At 45.1% G+C, this 22749-nt stretch overlaps 1 protein-coding gene across 1 annotated transcript; it reads right to left on the minus strand.

Annotated features, from left to right (window-relative positions):
- Positions 1-3121: 3121 nt before the first annotated feature.
- On the minus strand, positions 3122-15050 carry LOC122899936 (cytochrome P450 4A11-like). The gene is made up of 12 exons (XM_044238171.1): positions 14774-15050; positions 11243-11384; positions 10293-10337; positions 9712-9839; positions 8600-8724; positions 8103-8257; positions 7571-7677; positions 7289-7479; positions 7070-7203; positions 6148-6212; positions 5927-6003; positions 3122-3382 (listed from the first exon to the last, which is right to left on the minus strand). The coding sequence occupies exons 1-12, from the start codon at positions 14966-14968 to the stop codon at positions 3214-3216; spliced, it is 1533 nt and encodes a 510-aa protein (XP_044094106.1). The 5' UTR covers positions 14969-15050; the 3' UTR covers positions 3122-3213.
- Between the last annotated feature and the right edge of the window lie 7699 nt (positions 15051-22749).

A 22749-nucleotide genomic window follows, 5' to 3' on the forward strand; every position in this document is an offset into this window, starting at 1 on the left:
GGAGGGGGATGCAGGATGAGGGACGGATGCTCCCAGGATCTGTCTGGGCAGTCCTCTGTCTTCTTTGCCCAGGGATGTATGGCCTGGATGGTGACAGTGGTCTCCTGAAGGGCCTTCCATTTTGTCATATTTCTGATGCAGTAGACAGAGAACCTGGACAAAGTTGTATCCTGGGCTCACCAGTTCTCCTATGCCCATGCACTTGGGTTTGGACAGTCCCTTGGATTCCTGAATATCTATGAGCCTGACTTCCCTAAGGTTTTTTTTTTCCCCCCATAACTGACGGGGTCAGCATTAGTGGGAGAATGTAGGGCTTCCTTTAAGTAAAGGGTTCAGACACCATGTGGAAAGCAGTCCTAGTGCCTGCATCAAAAGTTTGGGGAGCTAAGGTCCACGCATGTCCTATTTATCCAGAAGCCTCCTCTGGGAATTTCTCAGTCTGTGCATGACATGATCATCTTTCCCTTACAAATCCCATGATGCCAAATGTGGATTTTTGAGTGGGTTTCCACGAGTGGATTGGTGAGTGGGCACCTACCTTCCCTGCCCTTCCTATCCCTGTCTTCTGGTGCTGGCTGACCACGATCATCCCCTGACCTTCCCTTCCCTGCTGTGTCTTTGCTCAGTCAGGCATCCCATCGACTAGAACTTTGTCTTTTAGTTAAGGTCTTTCAAGTTAAGCTGATCAGTGTGAAGACACGGGGAATACAAGAAAGCTACTGGCTGGACAGCAAATGAGGCTCAGATACACTGTCCTTCTGGGTCTGTTGTTTTCTTGCTGGATAAGCAGCTATCTATTCCACTGGTTTTGTTTTTCTGGTAGTACTCTGACTAATATAAATTTTGGTACCAAGAATGACTCTAGAGAAACAGAATCTTGTGTTTTCTGACTTGGTTCTGGGTTTCATGAATTGGTTCTCTAATAGGATTATTTGGAAAGGGACGGATGATTCTATTACCAATGGTAAAGGGCACACCGGTAGCCCAGGGTCTGATATTGCAATACACAAGACTTCACCATTGGTTGCTGCTAATCAAAGTCTTGCAAAAGGCAAGGTTCTGGCGACCAAGTATTGGATGCCTTAAAACATGTTAGTGAAACTAAGGAGCTTCATCAACTCCTTAGTTTATTGTACTGGAGAAAGTGTGAAGAAGGAAGAATAATGTGGAGGATTCAATTCTCAGACATAAATAAATAAATAAATAAACAAACAAACAAACTTGAAAGCTTCTTTATCTGCACTGAAGATCACTCTGACCTGTAGCAACAAGCTTTAGCCAGGACCCAGATTCTGAAACTAAACCCAGATATCATCAGGCTGGTGTCTGAATTATCAGCAAAGAATTCCATATCTTCCAGGGTATCTTCTGTTACAATGAGAACACTGAGAATCTGGAATGGGGAATATGGGAAAAGCCCCCATGAAACTGGAGCCATCAAACCCCTATATTCTACTGAGTCTTTGCCAGTTGGGGAGGATATCTATTCCAGCTAGACATTCCAGAACCAGAGAAATAGTCTCAGGATAGGTTTGGGTATACAGTACCAGCTAGGTGGCAATAACTAGCAGGCTTGAAGGAAGGCTCTCCAGGAAGCTGCATCTGCTTTAAGTCAATGTCCAATATATGGTGCTGTGTCTCTCATAGCCAGGACTCTCCCACCCAGGACTCAAGGGGTGGAAATAGGAGAAACACCACTCATTTTTACCCCCAGTGATTTGATCAGCAAAACTTGGAATACTTATCACTGCAACCTTATGTTACGTTGTCCTAGTGATCTCACATCCAAAAGTAGGAGTGGTTCCACCAGGAGACACAAGAATGACTACATGAAGATAACTCTGGACACTTTGGGCTCCACATGGGTCTAACTCAGAAGCAGTGACTGTACCGGATTGATTCTGATTACCAAGGGGGAAATTGTCAGTTTCCTTACCATGAAGATGAGAAAAAATGAAGGAAACAGATGGGCATCTCATAGAACTACCTTGCTCTGTCATGAAAGTAAATGGTAAAATGCCACAGCCCAATTCAGGCAAGACTAGTAATGGTTCAGACACTTTAAGAGTGAGGGTCTGGGTCATGGCACCAGGCAAAAAGCACCGCCAGTTGAGGTGCTTTCACAGGGCAAACAACCGAATGGGTAGTGGAAGAAGGCTTATAAATGTGAAGGATGGTCATGTCCTAGGTTATAGAAATGAAGAGGGTAATTAGTTCTAACATTTTCCTGCTTTGTTATGAAAATGATTATGTATGTGTGCACATGCGTGTCAGAATTTTTCTTTCTTGTCTTATGTCCTGCACAGAAACCAGACATGTGGTACTAATAGCTAACTTTGTATCATAGCATGTAGGTCACAGGATTTCAGGGAGAAGAGAGAATACCCTCCAATGACTGCTTCCTGGTTGGGGAAAAGGATCAACACACATTCAATTGTGTGAAGGTTAGTTGGTAGACGTGTGATTTTATTATACTTAATTTTCAGAGTATGGTTTAATGGAATGTGTGAATGATAAGAGGACACATGGTAGACTGTGATGACCAGCTTTATGTGTCAGCTTGGATTGGCTGGAGTCCCCATTATTCAATTAAACAAAAGTCTAGATTTTGCACCAAAAATTCATGGGTACTGTTAGCACCTGTAATCAATTGCATTTAAGAACAGCATATTTCCTTGATAAATGGGGAGGCCTAATCCTCTCAGTGAATAGCCTTAAGAGCAGACATTTAGAAGGTAGAAAATACAAGAGAAGAGACTCTCCCTTAGAGGTTCTGTAATACCTTTGTTGTGCCAGGGAGACCCATTTCCTATTTCTGATCTCCTAAGCTACAAGATCATCAGCTTGTGCTCTTTTAAGGAACCAAGCCTGTGTAATGCAGTTAAGCAGCAAGGAACACACAACCAGGCAGACAGGAACAGCAACAGGGAGAGAGCAGACAGCCTGGGGGACAGGCAACTGATCATGACTTACATGGATAGTCAGAGCTACAGCTGGGTAGGAGAAAGGTGACAGGCAAACACATAGAAATCTTGGGAAAGAGTGTGATGGAGACGGGCAGACAGTCTGATGCACAAGAGGAGGAGAGCAGGAGGCTGGCAGTGGACAGAGTGAAAGCAGGAAGTGCGCAGAAGACAGCAGACAGGAGAGACTGACAGGAAGACGGGATGGCAGACAGGAGGCCCTTGGGGCTCGTCCTTGGTTCCACAAGGGTTAGAGGAGCTTCCTGAGATGCAGGTGGATCCCATTCTTGGACATCAGCACAATTTTTGGAGTGGGAACAGGGACCCTGAAAGGATCTGGTGCCAGCTCAAAGCGGAGCAGGGTCAGGGCCACCGCCACCTTCATCTCATTCATGGCAAACTGCTTCCCGATGCAGTTCCTGGGTTAGGGAGGGAAAAGGAAATGAGAAGTGGCCTCAAACCCACTGCCAGGAACAGCACTTTCAGGACCCTCCTGCATGGGCCCAGCCTAGATCCATTTTCCTCAAGACACACGCACATCTCTACATGTATGTACCATTGCTCATTTCACACTCTCTCTTTGACCTTTGACAAAGCCTACACTCTTCCAGGATTAGCTCCTACTCCTATCTGTGCTCTCAGTAGGCCTGAAATCCCATTACAAGAAGGCCAGCACCTTGAGCCTCAGGACCAAGTCAAGTGATCAGTAAAACAGTTAATTATTAAGTTGTTCACTCTCTGCACATGCCATTTCTGGTTTCACAATGCAGAGCAGGACAAGGCAGCATAGTGGGTGGGCTGGGCCATCCTTCAGGCCCTAACCATCTGGGGCACACAGGGGTCCAGATCCTCAGAGTAAGGACAAGGCAGAGTTGGGTAAGGAAGTCAGTGTGGCACAGAGAATATTCTGCAGGGGCAGAGCCTGAGTGATGCTCAACTTGCTGCACCATCTGCTTGCCAGGTTGTGCCCAGAACCTGCCTCCCCCGAGGCCCCTCAGTTAACCAGCTGCTATAGTCTTCCAATTCCGCTGCAGAAATGTCTCTGCTTGCCATCCCCCTACCTCCTCACCCAGACTTTTCTGTCTCCTGCCTTCACTTACTCTCCTGAAGCCCCAGCCAGGCTCAGAGCCTCCCATGCCCTCCATCACAGGTACAACATGTCCACATGCCTCAGCTGACATCAGAGCCCTCTCTCGGTTGTTGACTCTCTCAGCTTTTCACCTGTTCAACTCCTCCTCTTCCAAGCTCAGCTCCTGCTGAGCAGAACCAAGAGAATGCCCTCCCTCCACTTCTGCCTGTCACATGCTTAAGTCTAAGGGCAATGCCAGCCTGCCCTCACCCTCACCTCTGCCCACTGTACCTCTTCATTCCTGGACCCTGACATCACCCTAATACTTTACTCAATGACACATCACTTTCCAGAGTTGGACAGTGCCAGGAACATAGAGTTTTCTACAGTTGGGTCAATTATTAAATGAGTGAGTTAATGAAAAGAAAGAAAGGAAGGAAGGAAGGAAGAAGGGAGAAAGAAGAAAGAAAGAAAGAAGGATGGAAGGAAAGAAAGAAAGAAAGAAGGAAGGAAGGAAAGAAAGAAAGAATGAATGAAGAAAGTGAGAGAAAGGAAGGAAGGAAGAAGGGAGGGAAGAAACTCAGTCTCTTTTGAGTGGAGGCATTAATTTCTTGACTGTGAACTCCTGGAGGCAAGGGCACAATGCCATCTCATAGCAGAGGACTTGGCACACAGAGACAGACTTAATAGGCAGTCTTAAAACTGAATGGTGTCTACTGAACTGAAAAAAGAAACCCACCTTGAATGGAATAAAATATGAGTAACCATTAATTCTGAGCTAGGACCTGAGCTGTCTACCCCTCTCCTGTCTCTACTGGCAGCCACATGATTTGCACCAATGTCTAGGAGGAAGGACTCAATCCCAGGGAGAAACAAATCCTGGAGCCAGTATCTGGAAGCACAATTTGCTTAAAGATGTTGTGTGAAATTGGGTTTACTCTGTATGTGAAGGATTGACAGATTCCTGTATTTGGAAAATAACATTTTTCTAGTAACTGCTTACAACGTTTCCTGCAGTTACTATTTATAGGATACTCTCAGCAGCACTGGAGGATTTCACAGCAGCCACTCTGGACAATAGTCATCCCACTGAACAGCCACCTCATATGTGCTTTACATTTTACACACCAAGTAACCTTCAAATGCCACATTTCGTATATATACAACAAACTGGATTTTCTCCCAAAAGCAGTTTAATTCCTATTTTTTAAATAATTGCCCATTTGATTGATTGGACTCTAAATGTAATATTAAGGTATGTAGAGCCCAGATCAGATGTACCAATTGAACAACTGGGAAAATTGTCAAGTGTACGTGATCATTAACATAGAGTCAATAATTCATTTGGTTGGTGAAAATACAGCAACCACACAGATTAGTCAAGTACCTTATGAAGCCTCTAAGAGACAGTAGGAACATTTCCTGTGTATGGCTGAAATATTTGAGGCATGCAGGAAGCTGAGTATGGAAACACATGCAATGTAGTCAATGGTGCAGTGTGGAGACAGAATGGGGAGTTGAGTAGAAAAGCCTGGTTTGAGAATGCGTGCAAAAGAAATCTTTTGATTCACTCCTGACTTTGATATCGACAACACTTGGAAATTACATGTGAGAAAATCTAATTCTGTAGAGTCATACTCACAAAATGAAAAACTCACAAGAATACCCTGAGCTATGGAACACCCACTGATACTGAATTGTGGCTGGATATTGTGTAAGAGCAATGGTTCAAAGTCCCCATGGCTTTCAGTGATTACCAACGTTCTTTGCATAGAGACACACACCTCCCTCCCAGCACTCCAACATGCCAGGACATATCTACAGAAACCCACATAAATATAGCAGGTCATAAGCCTCAGCCACCCCTCCTCCTGTCCTGGTACAAGTGCCTCACCTTGATCCTCCCGAGAAGGGCAGGAAAGCATGGCTGTGTCGAGAGGAATCTGTTGCAAACCGGGTAGGGTCAAATACCTGCAGAGGGAGCACCAGGGCCAGGACAAGTGTGGTCAAGCCCTTCCTTCCAATCATCCAAGGATCAGCACACCCAGAGGTGGGCCAGGAAGAGGGTTTGATCTGGAGAGGTCATCCCACCTCCTCCTCCCAAGGTCATCATACCTCTGGGTTTGGCCACACCTTTGGGTTATGGTGAAGGGCATAAAAGGAGAGCAACACTAAGAATCCTGTGGGGCAGAAGAAAGAAGATTGATTACACATGCCTGTGGAGCCTAGGTATATCCATACACAGCTTGGCAGGCATCGTGAGAGCCTTTCTTATCACTGTGAATGAAATGACAGCATTGCAGGAGAGGTATGCATGTGTGCACAGGTTGGTAGATTAACCATGACCAGGCTGAAAAGCAAGGAAGAACTGGAGGCTTACTTTTTGGAGCAACTCATGGGACAACTCACATCAAGTACCATCCATGAGCCCTTGGGGAATATCCATGAACACCTCCATACTCACAACAACCCTCCAGTGCAGGCTCACATCTCCATTATTCCATGAGGGGCCTGAGCCTCAGAGAGGCTGAGCAACTTGTCTCTGACTACCCAGCTAGGATGTGGCAGGGCTGGGATTCAGAGTAGAGGGGAGCCGAACAGTGGCTTCCAGCCATGGCAGAAATATCAGATCTGGCCATCGCTACTCTCTGCCATCATCCTGAGGGCTCCCTGGAGACTGGACCATCTGAGCCATGATGGTAAATTCTCTGATCTTTCTCATTAGCATAGACCCTATAAGGAAAGACCGCCTATCTCCCTGCTCTGCCTTATGGTCTCTCAGGCACTCAAATCTCATAGTACGAAAATATTAGGTCAAAACTCAAAGCTACATTCAGAGGCTGTCATGTATTTGTTTCTTGGATTAAACTCTGTGGGAATCATACTGTATACATCATCTGAACAACAGGAAATACTGGTTTTCTTGAGGGAGAAATGACTCTGAAAGACATGCACCAACTGCGCAGAACATGTGGATTTCTGACCTCACACACATTTCTATCGAGTGTTTATGGAGGGAGACTGGGGAAGTTCACACCTTTGGGTAAGGAACGTCCATCAGGGAAGGTGATGGGCTTGCTGAGCTCTCTGCCAACACCTGGAACTGGTGGATAGAGTCGCAGTGCCTCCTTGATGCACATGGTGGTGTAGGGCATCTGGTCCAAGTGGCCCCTAAAACAAAGCTGTCCCTGAAGGGCAGGCAACCAGGGAATTCTCTACTTGAGGGGGAAACGCCTCCCGTCTCATGAGCACTCACCAGGTAATGGAGGCGCCGTCCCCCAGGAGGCTCTGGATCTCCTGCCGGCATTTCTGCTGATGCTCTGGATGTGTGGCCAAAGCATAGAGGATCCAGGAGATGCCACTGGCTGTGGTATCATGGCCCTCAAACATGAAGGTGTCCACTTCCGCACGGAGGTCCTTATCAGAAAAGCTGCTCCCATTCTCCATCTGGGAAGACATGGAGAGAGGGCAGGGTTTGAGTTTGCACCCCTCCTCCTCACTTGTGGGCTAAGCCTCAGGCCCTTCCTGCCACACTCACTTGGGCAAAGAGGAGGATGTCTAGGAAGTCCAAGTGCCTCTTGCTCCTGACCTTCTCCAGGTTTCCCTCCTCTTGCAGCCGAGCCTTCCTCAGCTTGATCACTCGGTCTGTCCAGAACAGTGTTCCCAGGCAGAGCTGAATGCTCTGAGTGCCCAGACACAGACATTCACAGTAGCCCCAGTCAGGGTGCCAGGTGGATCAGGAGGAGTGTGGGAGTGGGTGTGTTTCTTGAGGTGGGAGCTCTAGCACCAGGTGCTTGCAGGCCATCACTTCCCTCAACGGCACAGCCCAAGGAGGCTCTGCTTGAATGCTGCTGGTAGGGGCTCTCATTCAGCCTTCACCCATGGGGTGACACATGTAGTTGCTTGCATAGCACATGGCACCCTAACCCCCGCACCAGAGGAGTTCCTGGGTGGGTATTTCCCAGGCCCTGGTTGGGCAGCCAGGGGCAGGACTCAGCTTGAGGGTCAGGGCCAGTCCCTTTGGGATGTGCCTGATGAAGGAGGGGAGCTTCCCAGAGGGCAGATACAACCTGTGTGTTGATGAGCAAGCTGGCAGGCCCGGTGGTTCCAGCGGCCTTCAGGGGTCAGTCTGTAGATAATGTCTTTCTGGTAGAAAATGTTCCTTATCCGGGAAAGCACCAGGTTGTTCAGGTCCCGAATGGCTTGAAGGTAGGACTGGGAGTACCTGAAAAGGGAGGATGCAGAATGGACTGGATGGAAGGAGGCATGTGACCTGGAGTGTGGTGGGCCTGTGTATGGAGCATTCCTCAATCAACGGGACAAGCAACTCTTGGATTATACCCTTGAGAATCTTAGCCCTTTATGAGGGTCATGGGCATCCAGGTTTCTTCCTGGGGCAGGAAGCAGGGTCTGTGCCTAATGAAGGATTAGCATGGACTTAATCTGACTGTGGCCTGCAGAATGTGACTCTTTGGACTGGTAAACATCCAAGCTGTGCTAACTGCCTTTCAGATAGTCCATCCCAGTTGGTAAGAAATAGGACCCTGCAACTAAGGATTTCACTGACCTGTCTGCCTGTTGATTGCCCTGGTAGCTGAAGGCACACTTCATAAGGGTGTCCAAAGTCATCAAGGAGATGTGTCCAAAGATCTCCAGAGATGAGTTCTGGCTGAGGAGCTCCTCCCATTTGCCCTGTGGTAGAGGGACACATATATCTTTCTCTACTCCTCCAGAAGGCCCATGCTGACAAGGCTAGAAGCTGTATCTGCCTCTCCAAATATTCTGATGGGATGCCCTCACTTTCTAATGCAGTTGTGTTTCATCAGTTTAGGACCATATAGACATATGTTTGTAATATTTTCTCAGAATGTAGTATTTTCTCAGAATGTAGTCTAAGAAAGTTAGTCAATTGTTATTTAATTAATCATGATCTCTTACCATCTGACTTAGAAAGAAGTTTGGTGGTAACCATCTTTTAGAGGAACAGAAAAAATTGTTTCTCAGGGAACTAAGGGGCAACATTTTGTGTCTTGGGTTGATGTTCACATGAAAAACAGGTGAAGTCCCAATTTAGGGAGCAGGGGTCAAGGCAAAGGAAAGATCAAGGAACTAAGACAGGGGTTTCTGAAGAAGGGATATCAGAGACTTCAGTTCCTCTTATTCAACAAATGTCAGCTGAGCACAGTGAATGAGAAATAAGGTCAGGCTCAGAGGTGATGTTATGGCAAGGCCCAGCCCTGGAGGGTAGAGACTTGGTCTCCATTTCCCTCCATGGAGTGGAGTGATCAGAAGCCCTCAGTCACAGCCCAGAGCCCACCTGAGTGACATTTCTGGATGTCCACCTTGCCACTGAAGCTGCTACTGTCCAGGCTAGCCAGGGGTAGTTTGTCCTGTTGTCTAGGGGCATTGACTACTCTTCCTGTCCAGTCAAATACATGGAAGTGGGACAAGAAGAGACCCTTTGTTCACCATGACTATCTCTCCTGTGGGCGGTGAGCAAAGAGTGGATGAAAATGGTGCCTGGGTGTTTCCCTATCCCATCCGTCCTCAGGGGGCCCTATCTCATAGTATGGTATAAATGGGTGAATCCAGGGGCCATGTCTAATGGATGTCTGAGGGACACATCTGTCTGAGAGTGGACTTTGTGTGTATGTGCAGGTGAGCAGCGGTTGAACTTACCAGCATCACTTGGACAGAGTCGGCCATGAGCCCCACATAGGGCTTCAGGATGTCATAGTGGAAGGCTGGGGTCAGCATTCTCCGGTGCTGGAACCACGTCTGCCCATTCAACAGGAGCAAACCATACCCTGGACCACAATGGGTGTGGGGGGTGGGAAGGAACCTCTCAAGAGTTGACTGGGGACAACTGGGGAGGAACCCAGGGTGTCAGAAGAAGGGCATTCTGGACAAGGCAGGAAAGGACAGTGCATGTCAGGAAGGGGGCTTCCCAACCCTGGTGCACAGCTGTGAGATCGAGGTTGAAACAGAGTAGCACTGGGTTAATGGAGGACTTCAATGAAAAGTTAGTCTGAGATCATTATGGAGGACTGAGAAGTGATGTGGGAGAAACTGAGCTGCCGGAGGTCTCCTCTTCCATTAGGAAGGGGTGAGGTTTTTATCTGAAGAAGAGAGAGGAAGCTCAATTCAGAGTTGAGTGGAGTGACTGTGGTGATGGTCACCTCGTATTTGTCTGGGTCAAATGGATATTTGTTGGCAACCTAAGCAGAAGGTGAACTGTAGTCCTTGTTAAATATACTTACCTATCCAGGGAGCCATGAATCTGTAGGAACTATCGGACTTTGGGTCTGAAAGTAAGAAAGGCATTACAGGAAACTGGAGGTGACCAACGAAGACAGGCTGCCCCCAGGAGATAGCTGTGGTCTAGATCATTGTCCCCCATCCCTTCCTGATAATTGTCAGCTGGCAGTTTGTGTCAACCCACGTCCCACTTGCCTTCCAACCAGGACTCTGTCTTTCCTGATAGTTACTATAGGCTCGGGAAAGCAGACTGAGTGTCCCACCATAGAGCCCTAGGGAGTAGGAAGTTGAATCAGTAAGAAATATAGCTTCTGTCCTCAGTGCTAGTGAGAAGACAATAGCTTGTTCAGTGGGTTTTTTGTTTTGTTTGTTTGTTTGTTTGTTTTCTTACTTTTTTTGTTTTCTTTTTGATTTTTGATTTTTTGTGGTGGCTCAGTCATTCCACATGGCAGCACAGGCAACAGATTGGGGTTCCACACAAGCCATCATGAATAAGAAATTGTCTTGAGTTCTGGGATCACACCATTGTGGTGAAGAACATTAGAAAGAAAGAAGGAAAGAATCAAAGGTGGAAAGAATGAAAAGTGGAAAGGAGAGAATGAAAGCAGGAAGGAAGGAGGAGAGAGGGAAGGAGGGATGGAAGGAAAGAAGGAAGAAGGGAAGGAGGGAAGGAAGGAAGGAAATTTAAAAAGAATGAAAGAAAAAGAAAGAAATGAAAGAAGGAAGGAAAGAAGGAAGGAGAAAGCAAAAGAGGTAATTTCTTACACATATTTATACTTTCAAATTGAGTAACTGTATTTGGGTTTCTGCTGGTTCTTTGGCTAGAAGAATGGCAGGTAGAGGATCAGATACTTATGACTGAGCCAGCAGTCTCTCTTGAAATGTCACAGTACCCTAGGAATGTATCCAAGAGGGAAGAACCACTCTAACAGACAAGTGGGTTTGCACTTACCTGATCGCCCCAGGATCACCTTCATGTAGTCTGGGTCATAGACTATGAGGCTAACCCTGCTCCCCCATAGCCAGCGAGGACTGGCACATGGATATTTCTCTGCCCTTTTCTGAAGCTCTTGTAGCTCCTGGCCCTTTTGGAGCTGTAACCAAGGGAAAGACAAATCAATAAAACCTCTTCCTCTTTAGGTCCAGTGCTTGGAGAGGGGGTGGAGGGTAGGATGTCCACATGAAGATAGTTCTGGATATCGGCAGTGATTAGGAGTTTGGAAATGTTTCTGATGAGCAAGGCTCTGATAGGGATTCCAAATTCATGGAACTTGTGCTCTAATGGGAATAGAGGTGGGGAAGTCAATCATGCCCTATACTGATATGTGTTGTCCAATGACTTAAAGAGGCTTCTCTGTGCTCCCAGGTCATGTCTATCGCCGTGGCTGCCCTTTTCTTTGGATCCAGTGCAGGGACTGCATAGTGGGAACCTCTTACCATGAAGCTATGTTACCTTATCCTCCAGGGTCCCTCAAACCTGTGCAGCAGGGACTCCTGGGGAATCCTGTTTCAGCACAGCTGCCTGCCTCCTTTCTAATTGCTTGCTCTCCAAGCCAGCTGGCTTCCAGAAACTCCTGCTCCTGGGTTGTGTCAGTAGTTCCTCTGGGGACCCCAAGGAACTAGATGGTGTTCTGCCTGGTACTTCCTCTCTCTCTGGGTCACTCTGACACCCACTGGTCTGTCAGCTTTCCAGACCAACTGCTTGGGACAGCCATCTCTTCCTGAGCAGGTGTGGCCAAGGCCAGGTCAGACTCTTGTAGAGGAGATGGTGCCCATACTTTCAGTGGCATTAACTCTATAGGATGATACTCAGTGTCTACTGGCTTTTAAGCTGTGGCCACTCACACAGGAAGTGCTCCATGACAGCTGTTTGACCTGGTTCCTCAAGGGAACTGGGGTCATAAAAATGTCCCCAAAGTGGGATACCATGACAATGGACAGAAAATAAAGGGTCAGCACAGGCAGTCAATTGTCAGGTGCTGTGGGCTGTGCTGACCTGTGGTCTCCAAGACAGGGGGAGGATCTGGGAAAAGATGAAGTTGTTCAGTCATGGATTTCCAAACAAGAGTTCCCCTTTCATGGTTCCTGACTGATTTCAGCCCTATTTAGTGCAGGTTTGGTAACCTACAAACATGCTTGTCCTTTTGGGCATTACCATTATATTTAATTTTTATAATTAGAGTATAACTGTGACCTTTGGTCTGTGCCAGGTGACTTTCGGAGATTAGTATAACTCACACAGGACTATACTCATCATCATCATCTTCATCCCCAGTTTACAGATGAGGAAACAGAGGGATAGAGCAAGTATTTGAAGTATGTGGCAGAGCTAGGGTAGAATCCAGGTAGCTGGGCTCAGAGCCCGTATGCTTTCCTCTCTCACTTGTCAGTTGTCACCTGAAAGATTAGCTTTAACCTGCTGCACATGGCAATCTAATCCCTGACTTAGCCAATAAAGGAAGTCTCAGATTTGTAGGAGGAAAAAAAACTGGCTGCAATATATTAGGCCAGCAGAAGCTGAGGGCTGATTGTGCACGGGGGAACAGGAGTTATGATCCCTAACTTAGCCAATAACAGAGGTACCAAATAAATGAAGTCTCAGATTTGTAGAAGGAAAAAAAAACTGGCTGCAATATATTAAGCCAGCAGACTGAGGGCTGATTGTGCATGGGGGAATACGAGTTATAGAAGTAGAACTTGCGTGCTTACAGAGTCTCCATACCATATATGTAATGGGAGTCAGTGGAAGAAATGTTAGTGGCTGCTTAGGTCAAATCCTAGCTCAGAAAGGTGACAACTGCATCTAACAAAAGGTCACAGTTTCTCCAAATGGACAATCTGGAAGTCATCAGTGCAATAATCTGTATGAAGAAACTGGCCTATGACTGTCTCCCTGTGGCTGATGTGAAGTTTCTGTCTTTGGCTCCATTCAGCTGAAATTGCTTGGCCTCCTCAGCAACATCCCTAGGCTAGGCTTGTTCAATCCACACAACACAAGATAGCCCCTCCTCACATGCCCCCACTTGCTGATTCCCTGCTGAAGGACCAGTACTGACAGAGCTGGAGAGTAAGTACCATCTCCATCTAGCTGCAAGCTGTTCTTTCCTCTGCCATTCCATAACCTGCTCAGGCATCTTTTGTGGTTAGCTCTGTGCTGGTAACTGGGTACTGGAAGGGGGTGACATCCTCAGCCCAAGGAGCCCACAGTACTGTGGTTGGGGAAGGAGAACTAGGAGGTAAACAGATTCTTTTAATGGTGCAACTCAATGTCAATACTCTTTATCTGCCCCATCCTGGAAAACTTCTCTCTCATAGTGCCAGTAACTTGTCAGGGTTTTAACACTGAAATCACCAGTCTGGAACATCTCATAGTCTCAGGCAAACCAAGATGGTTGGTTCCTTGCACTGGACATGACGCCCCAATCTGGCAGGTGAGCCTATTTTCCAAGGACCTGACGCCCGATTCCTGTCTATGGTCTCCATAAGCTGTGAACCCCTCTGCTGTCTGTGTTCCCAAGCAGCTCAGGGCTAGACTTCGAGGATGGGATTGAGTGGCCAAGGCAGGGAAGGATCAGGAAGGGTGTTCTGAGAGAGGAGCTGGGGCTCCTCAGCTAGGAGGGGGAAGACTCGGGAAGGAACAGCCATCATCCTTAAGGTGCAGTGTAACCGTCTCTCAAAACAAAGTAGTGCCTAAAATATAACTCATGAGAAATTGAACTAGCTTGGCAAGCATGCTTAAATGTTACCTTAAGAAGAACATGCATTAGCAACAGGTCTCTGGGGGAGAGGATGATTTACGTCTTGGAAGCCGGGCAGCTGGGAATGCCTGGTCCCGCTTAGGGTGGAACATCGCCTGCTTCATTTTTGGATGTTATTCCCTGCCTAGGGACAACCTACCGTTAATCAGTTATCAAGAAAATCCCCTTAAATGTGCTTGTTCAGTTATAAATTCTATACTGCTTAAACATATATATCCTACTCTCCTTGCTTATCTATAAGATTTGAAATCAATGTATAACTATATTCTTTCTATTCATCTACAAAGCATATGGTTAATGTATAACCCTCTTCTGCTCCTTTGTTAGTTGTTATCTTGTTTCTAATAAATACTGGATTGAGGAGTTGTTTGGGGCGACAGTCTTCTCTACTGTCAACCCCTGCTCCCTTTCTCTTGCAGCTGACTTATTTTTAGCACATTCTCCGGTGCACACTCAGAAAGCGGCAGGGCAGGACTGCATTACAGCCTGCAGATCTACTTAAGGAAAGAGGGTGAGACCAGCCTGAGGGCACCAGCAAAGGCTTCCTTCCAGAAGGGAGCTCCTGGGAAGGAATGAGGAGCCAAGATATGAGCAGTAAGCTGGGTGTTCCCCCAAGGCACATGTGCTAGTCACATGAGAAGCCTAAGTGGCATGCATCTGCTGACCAAGATGATGCTCCAAGCCCTGGACGCCCAGCATTCCCACTCCCCTCCAGCCTCTCTTACCTCATGCATGTGCCCAAAGAGCCAGTGGGAAGGAGGGGACGGGAACTCCTGGACTGCTCTCAGCAGCCACTGCCTGTGCAGGTACAGCTGTGCTGCCTTGAGCAGCAGCAGAACCAGCCCTAGCACGGAGGCCACTTGCAGGAGCCCAGAGACACTGCCCAGGGTTCTGGTGACACTCAGCACAGAGGCACTCATGGTGCAGGTGCTGCTGGATCACTGACTCTCCCTGACTGTTGGGGACCTCCCCTGAGCATCCCAGCCCAGACAGTCAGGGGAGGATTGCCCTGCCCACCTGGAGGGAGGGTGAAGGTTGAGGGCAGGGCTTAGACTGGACTTCTAGAGTTCATTAACTGTGAATATGTTAATGGGAAACTGTGGGAGGAAAGCTTTGTCAGCAGACAGCGATAATGGCTGGGTATGTTCCCACTTTCTCCTCTCCCTGTTATTCAACAAATATTTCAGAGGCACCTACTCTGTGCCAGGCAGGTGCTATATGCTGGGACACGGCTGCCAGCAAACATGAATCCTGACAGCAGACATGAATCCTGACTGCAAACTTCGCAGTCTAGTTTACCAAATGTTCAGGAAGTGGGTTTGGTTTGATTATTATCCCATTTGTGAGAGGAAAACACTTACAAAGAGCTAAGCTCATGTGACCAGAGGAAAACCACCACTGAGAGTGTTAGCTGGGATTAGAGTCAGGGTTTCCAAACTATCTGTCTCAACTGTTCTGCATTGTTCCCCACACTTGTCATACTCCACAATTCAGTTTTGTGGGCTGACTGTGCCTGCAGGCAGAGCCCCAGCCTCACACTCAGGAAGCCCAGTGCAGGCCTCACTCATGACATATGAAGTCGGCCAGTCATACTCTCTGTGCCTCAGGTTCTCCTTCTGTAAGGGGGTAATTATCCCTTTCCCAAGGTCCTCCCCAGAATGCTCATTCAGTCATGCATTTACTCACTCTGCACTCAGCAAATGTTTCCTGAGCTCACATTCTGGGAGGTAAAGGCAGAGAAGTAACATAGTACAGGAAAACATGATAAGTACTGGAAGAATGAATAAGGGGGTGGGCCCACCTAGGAAGGAGACAGCTAAAAACAAGAATGGGATCCTGAAGGGTGAATAAGATTTCACCAGGTGAAGAGTGCTAGGGAGAGGGATGGGCACTGACCACTCATGGAGAGCATATGAAAGCACATCTGAGGAGGACAAGTAGGTATCTCAGCTTCACTTTATTCCTGATTCTCTTTACCCAAATTGACTCCAAGCCCATAACTCTGAAAGGAAAACAAGATGTTTTTGTCAGGAGTTCTTTGGAAGGCAGCTTTTCCTCCTGCCCTGTTCCTCACCATCCACCTTGTTATTCCTACACCCTCCTTTTGTGGCCAACCTTGTGACAGGAGAATTATTACATAACCCATGGGGCCACAGTTCTCTCCATTTCCCCCTAAGTCCTGGGCTCCTGTCCAAACCCAAGTGTATGTAACCTTATTACCCATGCCTTTCAACTTCCCTCCATTTCTATGCTTACTTACCACCCCTTTCTGGCCCAGGCCCAGGGACTCTGGAGCTTGACTCCTTCCCTTGCTTGGATCAGTACCAGCTTTGTACTTAGCACATGAGGGGCAGTTGTGGAGAGAGCTTGGAAGTGGGACAGCCTGGGTTGTAATTCTGGGCTTAACTCCCGGTTTGCCTCCTTGAGTCCTCGGTTTCCTCTACAGATCTGGGTGCATAATGCTTGGTAATAGGTAGCATTGAGTGAGGGTTTATTAAATACATTCTAGACACTGAGGAAGGAACTTTATGTGTTTTCCCTACAACACTCCTACAAAACAGATTTTTAAAAACCCTGAAGTGTCAGCATGGGAAGACCCTCCTCAGGGGCAGTGGAGCAAGTCCACACTAAGATGGGCCCTTTAAGATTTGGAGTTTTTTTGTTTTGTTTTTAAAGATTTTATTTATTTATTTGAGAGAGAGAGAGAGAGAGAGAAAGAGAGAGAGAGGGAGAGAGAGAGAGAGAGAGAGAATGCATGAGCAGAGGTGTGGTGGGGTAAGGGAGAAGCAGAGGCAGAGGGTAAAGCAGACACCCTGCTGAGCAGGAAGACTGATGCAGTGCTTGATCCCAGAATCCTTGGATCATGACCTGAGCCAAAGGCAGTCCCTTAATCTACTGACCTACCCAGGAACCCCAGGATTTGGAGTTTTGACCCTCAACTCTATGGCCAACCAATCATTGACAAGCAAGAAAGAATATCCAGTGGAAGAAAGACATTGTCTTCCACAAATGGTTTCAATGACGGTACATTGGACAGCCACATGCAGAAGAATGAAACTGGACCACTTCTTCATATCATAATACCACAATAAACTTAAAATGGATGAAAGACCTAAATGTGAGCTAGGAATTTATCAAAACTATAGAGGAGAACAAAGGGAGCAACCTTTTTGATCTCAGCCACAACAATGTCTTCCTAGACACGTCTTTAAAGGCAAGGGAAACAAAAGGAAAAATGAACTCTTGGGACTTCATTGGGATAAAAAGTTTTTGCACAGCAAAGGAAACAAAACTAAAATGCAACAGATGGAATGGGAGAAATTATTCACAAAGGACATATCAGAGAAAGGACTATTATCCAAAATCTATAAAGAACTTATTAAACTCAACATCCCAAAAAACAAGAAATCCTGTCAAGAAAAGAGCAGAAGACATGTGGAGACATTTCTCCAAGAAAGACATAAAAATGACTAAGAGACTCATGTAAGGATGCTCAACATCATTCTTCATTAGGGATACACAGATCAAAACCACAAAGAGATACTGCCTCACACTAGTCAGAATGGGATAATTAATAATTCAGGAAACAAAAGATGTTGGCAAGGATGCAGAGAAAAGGAATCCCTCTTACACTCTTGGTGGGAATGCAGTACAACCACTCTGGAAAAAAATTGGAGGTTCCTCAAGAAGTTAAAAATAGAGCCACCCTTTACTAGGTATTTAGTCAAAAGATACATGCAAGGTGATTTTAAGGGCACATGTACCCCAATGTTTATAGCAACATGTCCAGAATAGTGCAAATATGGAAAGAGCCCAGATCAGCAGATGAATGGATAAAGAAAAAGTATATATAGGGGATGCCTGGGTGGCTCAGTTGGTTAAGCGGCTGCCTTCGGCTCAGGTCATGATCCCGGCGTCCTGGGATCAAGTCCCACATTGGGCTCCTTGCTCAGCAGGGAGCCTGCTTCTCCCTCTGCCTCTGCCTGCCATTCTGTCTGCCTGTGCTCACTCTCTCTTTCTCTGACAAGTACATAAAATCTTTAAAAAAAAAAAAGAAAAAGTATATATATGTGTGTATATATATATATATATAATGGAATATTACTCATCTATCAAAAAGAAATGAAATCGTGTCATTTATAATGATGTGGATGGAACTATTATACTAAGCAAAATAAGTCAGTCAGAGAAAGACAAGTACTGTGTGATTTCTTTCATATGTGGTGATGGTAAGGAAAAATAAGATAAAAACAGAGAGAGAAACAAACCATAAGAGACTCTTAAGTATAGAGCACAAATTAAGCGTTGCTTGAGGGCAGGTGGTTGGGAAGTTGGGGTAATTAGGTGATGGGCATTAAGGAGGGACCTTGATGTAATGAGCCCTGGATGTCATACACAAGAATGATTTACTGATTTTACCCTGGAAATTAATAATACATATATGTTAACTAAATTGAATTAAAAAAATTAAAAACAAACCAAAACAAAAACCAAAAACAAAGAAAAAAGAAGTAAGTAAATAAAGAAAATAAATCACATGGGGAAGAAAAATAAATGGAGTTTTGAATCCCAATCACATGCCAGAGATTAAATGCAGAGCACTGGAGCCCAGTGTGCCAACAGCCCTGCACATAAAAGGGGTGAGGGCAGGGATCTGATGGAGGCCTAGGACACAAAATGGAGATTATTCGCTTTTCTATGAGGGCTTCCTGAACAGTGGTAGGCAAGGGATACCCTCCCCTAGATGAGAACATGGGGTGGCACCACTTTCCCCCTTGTCACCAACATGGTTAGACTTCGGTGAGTAACAGAGCACCCTTAGCGTTGGCTGGATATGCTTACACCAAACCTTGCTACCCTCCTCCTGTCAGGGACATCTGTCCTAGGGCAGGTATGACTGTGAGCCAGCACATTGGGTCTCTCCCTCAGAAGATGAATGCAGTCCCCTGCATGTACCAAGCCTGCTGACCATAGAGTGCTCCAAAGAATCAGTACAGTTCTGGTGGAAATAGGACCAGGCTTTCTTTCTTTCTATTATTTTCAATTTTTCTTTTTGTCTTTTTTCCCCCTTTGGAATCAGGCTTATGGTGTTTGTTTTGCTGTTGCTGTTGTTTTTGTCTCCTGTAATTTTTTTTTAATTTAAATAAGGCTTTTTTTTTTCTTTTTCTTTTTCTTTTTCTTTTTCTTTTTCTTTGGATATAGGCTTATAGGTTTTGTTTGTTTGGTTATTGGTTTTCAAAGAGTTCAGAATGACGATTATCAAGGAGTTAGTTGGGCTTGAAAAAACCATGAATGATACTACAGAATCCCTTTCTGAAGATATAAAATCCCTTTCTGGAGAAATAAAAGAACTAAAATCTAACCAAGTTGAAATTAAAGAAAAGCTACTAATGAGGTGTAATAAAAAATGGAGGCTCTCACTGCTAGGATTAAGAGGCAGAAGAGAGAATTAGTGATACAGAAGACCAAATGATGGAGAAAAAAGAAGCCGAGAAAAAGAGAGATAAACAGCTACTGAACCATGAGGGGAGAATTCGAGAGAGAAGTGATATCATGAGATGAAACAATATCAGAATAATTTGGATTCCAAGAGAAAAAGAAAGTGAGAGAGGGGCAGAAGGCATATTAGACCAAATTATAGCAAAGAATTTCTCCAATTTGGCCAAGGGAACAAGCATCAAAGTCCAGGAAGCACAGAGATCCCTCCTCAAAATCAATAAAAATAGGTCCATACCCTCTCATCTAATAGTAAAACTTACAAGTCTCAGTGACAGAGAGAGACAAGGAGTTACAGACAAGGAGTCTGTAACATACAACAGTAGAAATATTAAATTGGCAACAAAGCTATCCACAGAGACCTGGTGGGCAAGAAAGGACTGACATGATGTATTCAGAGCACTAAACGAGAAAAATATGCTGCCAAGAATAGTATACCCAGCTAGGATGTCACTGCAAACAAGAGACATAAAAAGCATCTGGGACAAACAAAAACTAAAAGAATTTGCAAACACAAAAGAGACCTACAGGAAATTTTAAAAGGGGTCCTCTAAGCAGAGAGAGAGCCTAGAGGTAACAGACCAGAAAGGAACAGAGACAATTTACAGTAACAGTCACCTTACAGGAAGTACAATGTCACTAAATTCATATCTTTCAATAGCTACTCTGAATGTAAATATTTCTTTCTTTTTTTATTTTTAAGTTAACATATAATGGATTATTTGCTTCAGGGATACAGGGCTGTGAATGCCCCAGTCAAAAGACACAGGGTATCAGAATGGATAAAAAAACAAGACCCATCGATATGTTGTCTAAGAGAAACTCATTTTAGAACCAGAGACACCTCCGGATTTAAAGTGAGGGGGTGGAAAACAATTTACCATGTTAATGAACATCAAAAGAAAGCTGGGGTGGCAATTCTTACATCAGACAAATTAGATTATACGCCAAAGACTAAAATGATAGATGAGGAAGGAGGCTACATCATGGTTCATCCAACAAGAAGATCTAACAATTTTAGATATCTATGCCCCTAACATGGGAGCAGCCAATTATATAAACCAATGAATAACAATATCAAAGAAACACATCGGCAATAATACAGTAAGAGTAGGGGACTTTAACACCGTCCCCTCACTGAAAAGTTCAGATCATCTAAGCAAAAGATCCACAAGGAAATAAGGGTTTTAAATGACACACTGGACCAGATGGACATCCCAGATATATTCAGAACATTCCATCCCAAAGCAACGGAATACACATTCTTCTCTAATGTCCATGGAACATTCTCCAGAATAGATCACATCACTCTATAGGTCACAAATTAGTTATCAACCAGTACCAAAAGATTGGAATCATTCCCTGAATATTTTCAGACCACAGTGTTTTGCAACGAGAACTCAACCACAAGAGGAATGATGGAAAGAACTCAAATACACGGAGGCTAAAGAACATCCTACTAAAGAGTGAATGGAAATAGGGGCTCCTGGGTGGCTCAATGAGTTAGGGCCTCTGCCATCGGCTCATGTTATGATCCCAGAGTCCTGGGATCTAGCCCCACATCAGGCTTTCTGCTCCACAGGGAACCTGCTTCCTCCTCTCTCTCTGCCTGCCTGCCTCTCTGCCTAGTTGTGATTTCTCTCTGTCAAATAAATAAAATTTTTTTTAAAAAAGAGTGAATGGAAATAAAAAGAAAAAAAGAAAAGAAAGCACAACTGTTCAAAATCTTTGGGACACAGCAAAGGTGCTCCTGAGAAGAAAGTATATAGCAATACAAGCCATTCTCAAGAAGCAAGAAAGGTTTCAAATACACAACCTAACCCTACACCTAAAGAAGCTAGAGAAAGAACTGCAAAGGAAGCCTAAACCCAGCAGGAGAAGAGAAATAATAAAGATCAGAGCAAAAAAATCAATGAAATAGAAATCAAAAGAATAGCAGAACAAATCAGCAAAACTAGGAGCTTGTTCTTTGAAAAAATTAATAAGATTGATAAACCCCTGGCCAGACTTCTCAAAAAGAAAAGAGAAAGGACCCAAATTAATAAAGTCATAAATGAAAGAGGAGAGAGCACAACTAACACCAAGGAAATACAAACAATTATAAGAACATATTATGAGCGTCAACACACCAGCAAATCTGACAATCTGGAAGAAATGGATGCATTCCTAGAGATGTATAAACTACCAAAACTGAACTAGGAAGAAATTGAAAACCTGAACAGACCCATGACCATTAAGGAGATTGAAGCAGTCATCAAAAATCTCCCAACAAACAAGTGCCCAGGGCCAGATGGCTTCCCAGGAGAATTCTACCAAATATTTAAAGAAGAATTAATACCTAGTCTCCTGACACTGTTCCAAAAAAATAGAAATGGAAGGAGAATTTCCAAATTCCTTTTATGAGGTCAGCATTCCCTTGATCCCCAAACCAGAAAAAGGCCCCTTCAAAAAAGAGAATTACAAACCAATGTCCTTGATGAACACAGATGAGAAAATTCTCACCAAAATAGGAGCCAATAGGATCCAACAGTACATTAAAAGGATTATTTACCATGACCAAGTGGGATTTATTCCTGTGTTGCAAGCTTAGTTCAACATCTGCAAATCACTCAATGTGATACAATACATTAATAAAAGAAAGAATGAAAACCATATGATATTCTCAATAGATGCTGAAAAATGAAAAAGCATTTGACAATGTACAGCATCCATTCTTTTTTTTTTTTATGTGTATGGGGATTCTCACTGATTTTTTTTTCTTTTTTTTTTTTCCAATTTATTTATTTTCAGAAAAACAGTATTCATTATTTTTTCACCACACCCAGTGCTCCATGCAAGCTGTGCCCTCTATAATACCCACCACCTGGTACCCCAACCTCCCACCCCCCCGCCACTTCAAACCCCTCAGACTGTTTTTCAGAGTCCATAGTCTCTCATGGTTCATCTCCCCTTCCAATTTACCCAAAAGCACATACCCTCCCCAATGTCCATAACCCTACCCTCCTTCTCCCAACCCCCCTCCCCCCAGCAACCCACAGTTTGTTTCGTGAGATTAAGAGTCACTTATGGTTTCTCTCCCTCCCTATCCCATCTTGTTTCATGGATTCTTCTCCTACCCACTTAAGCCCCCATGTTGCATCACCACTCCCTCATATCAGGGAGATCATATGATAGTTGTCTTTCTCCGCTTGACTTATTTCGCTAA

The sequence above is a fragment of the Neovison vison genome, chromosome 2, assembly GCF_020171115.1.
Source record: "Neovison vison isolate M4711 chromosome 2, ASM_NN_V1, whole genome shotgun sequence".
In the NCBI taxonomy this organism is placed as follows: Eukaryota; Metazoa; Chordata; class Mammalia; order Carnivora; family Mustelidae; genus Neogale; species Neogale vison.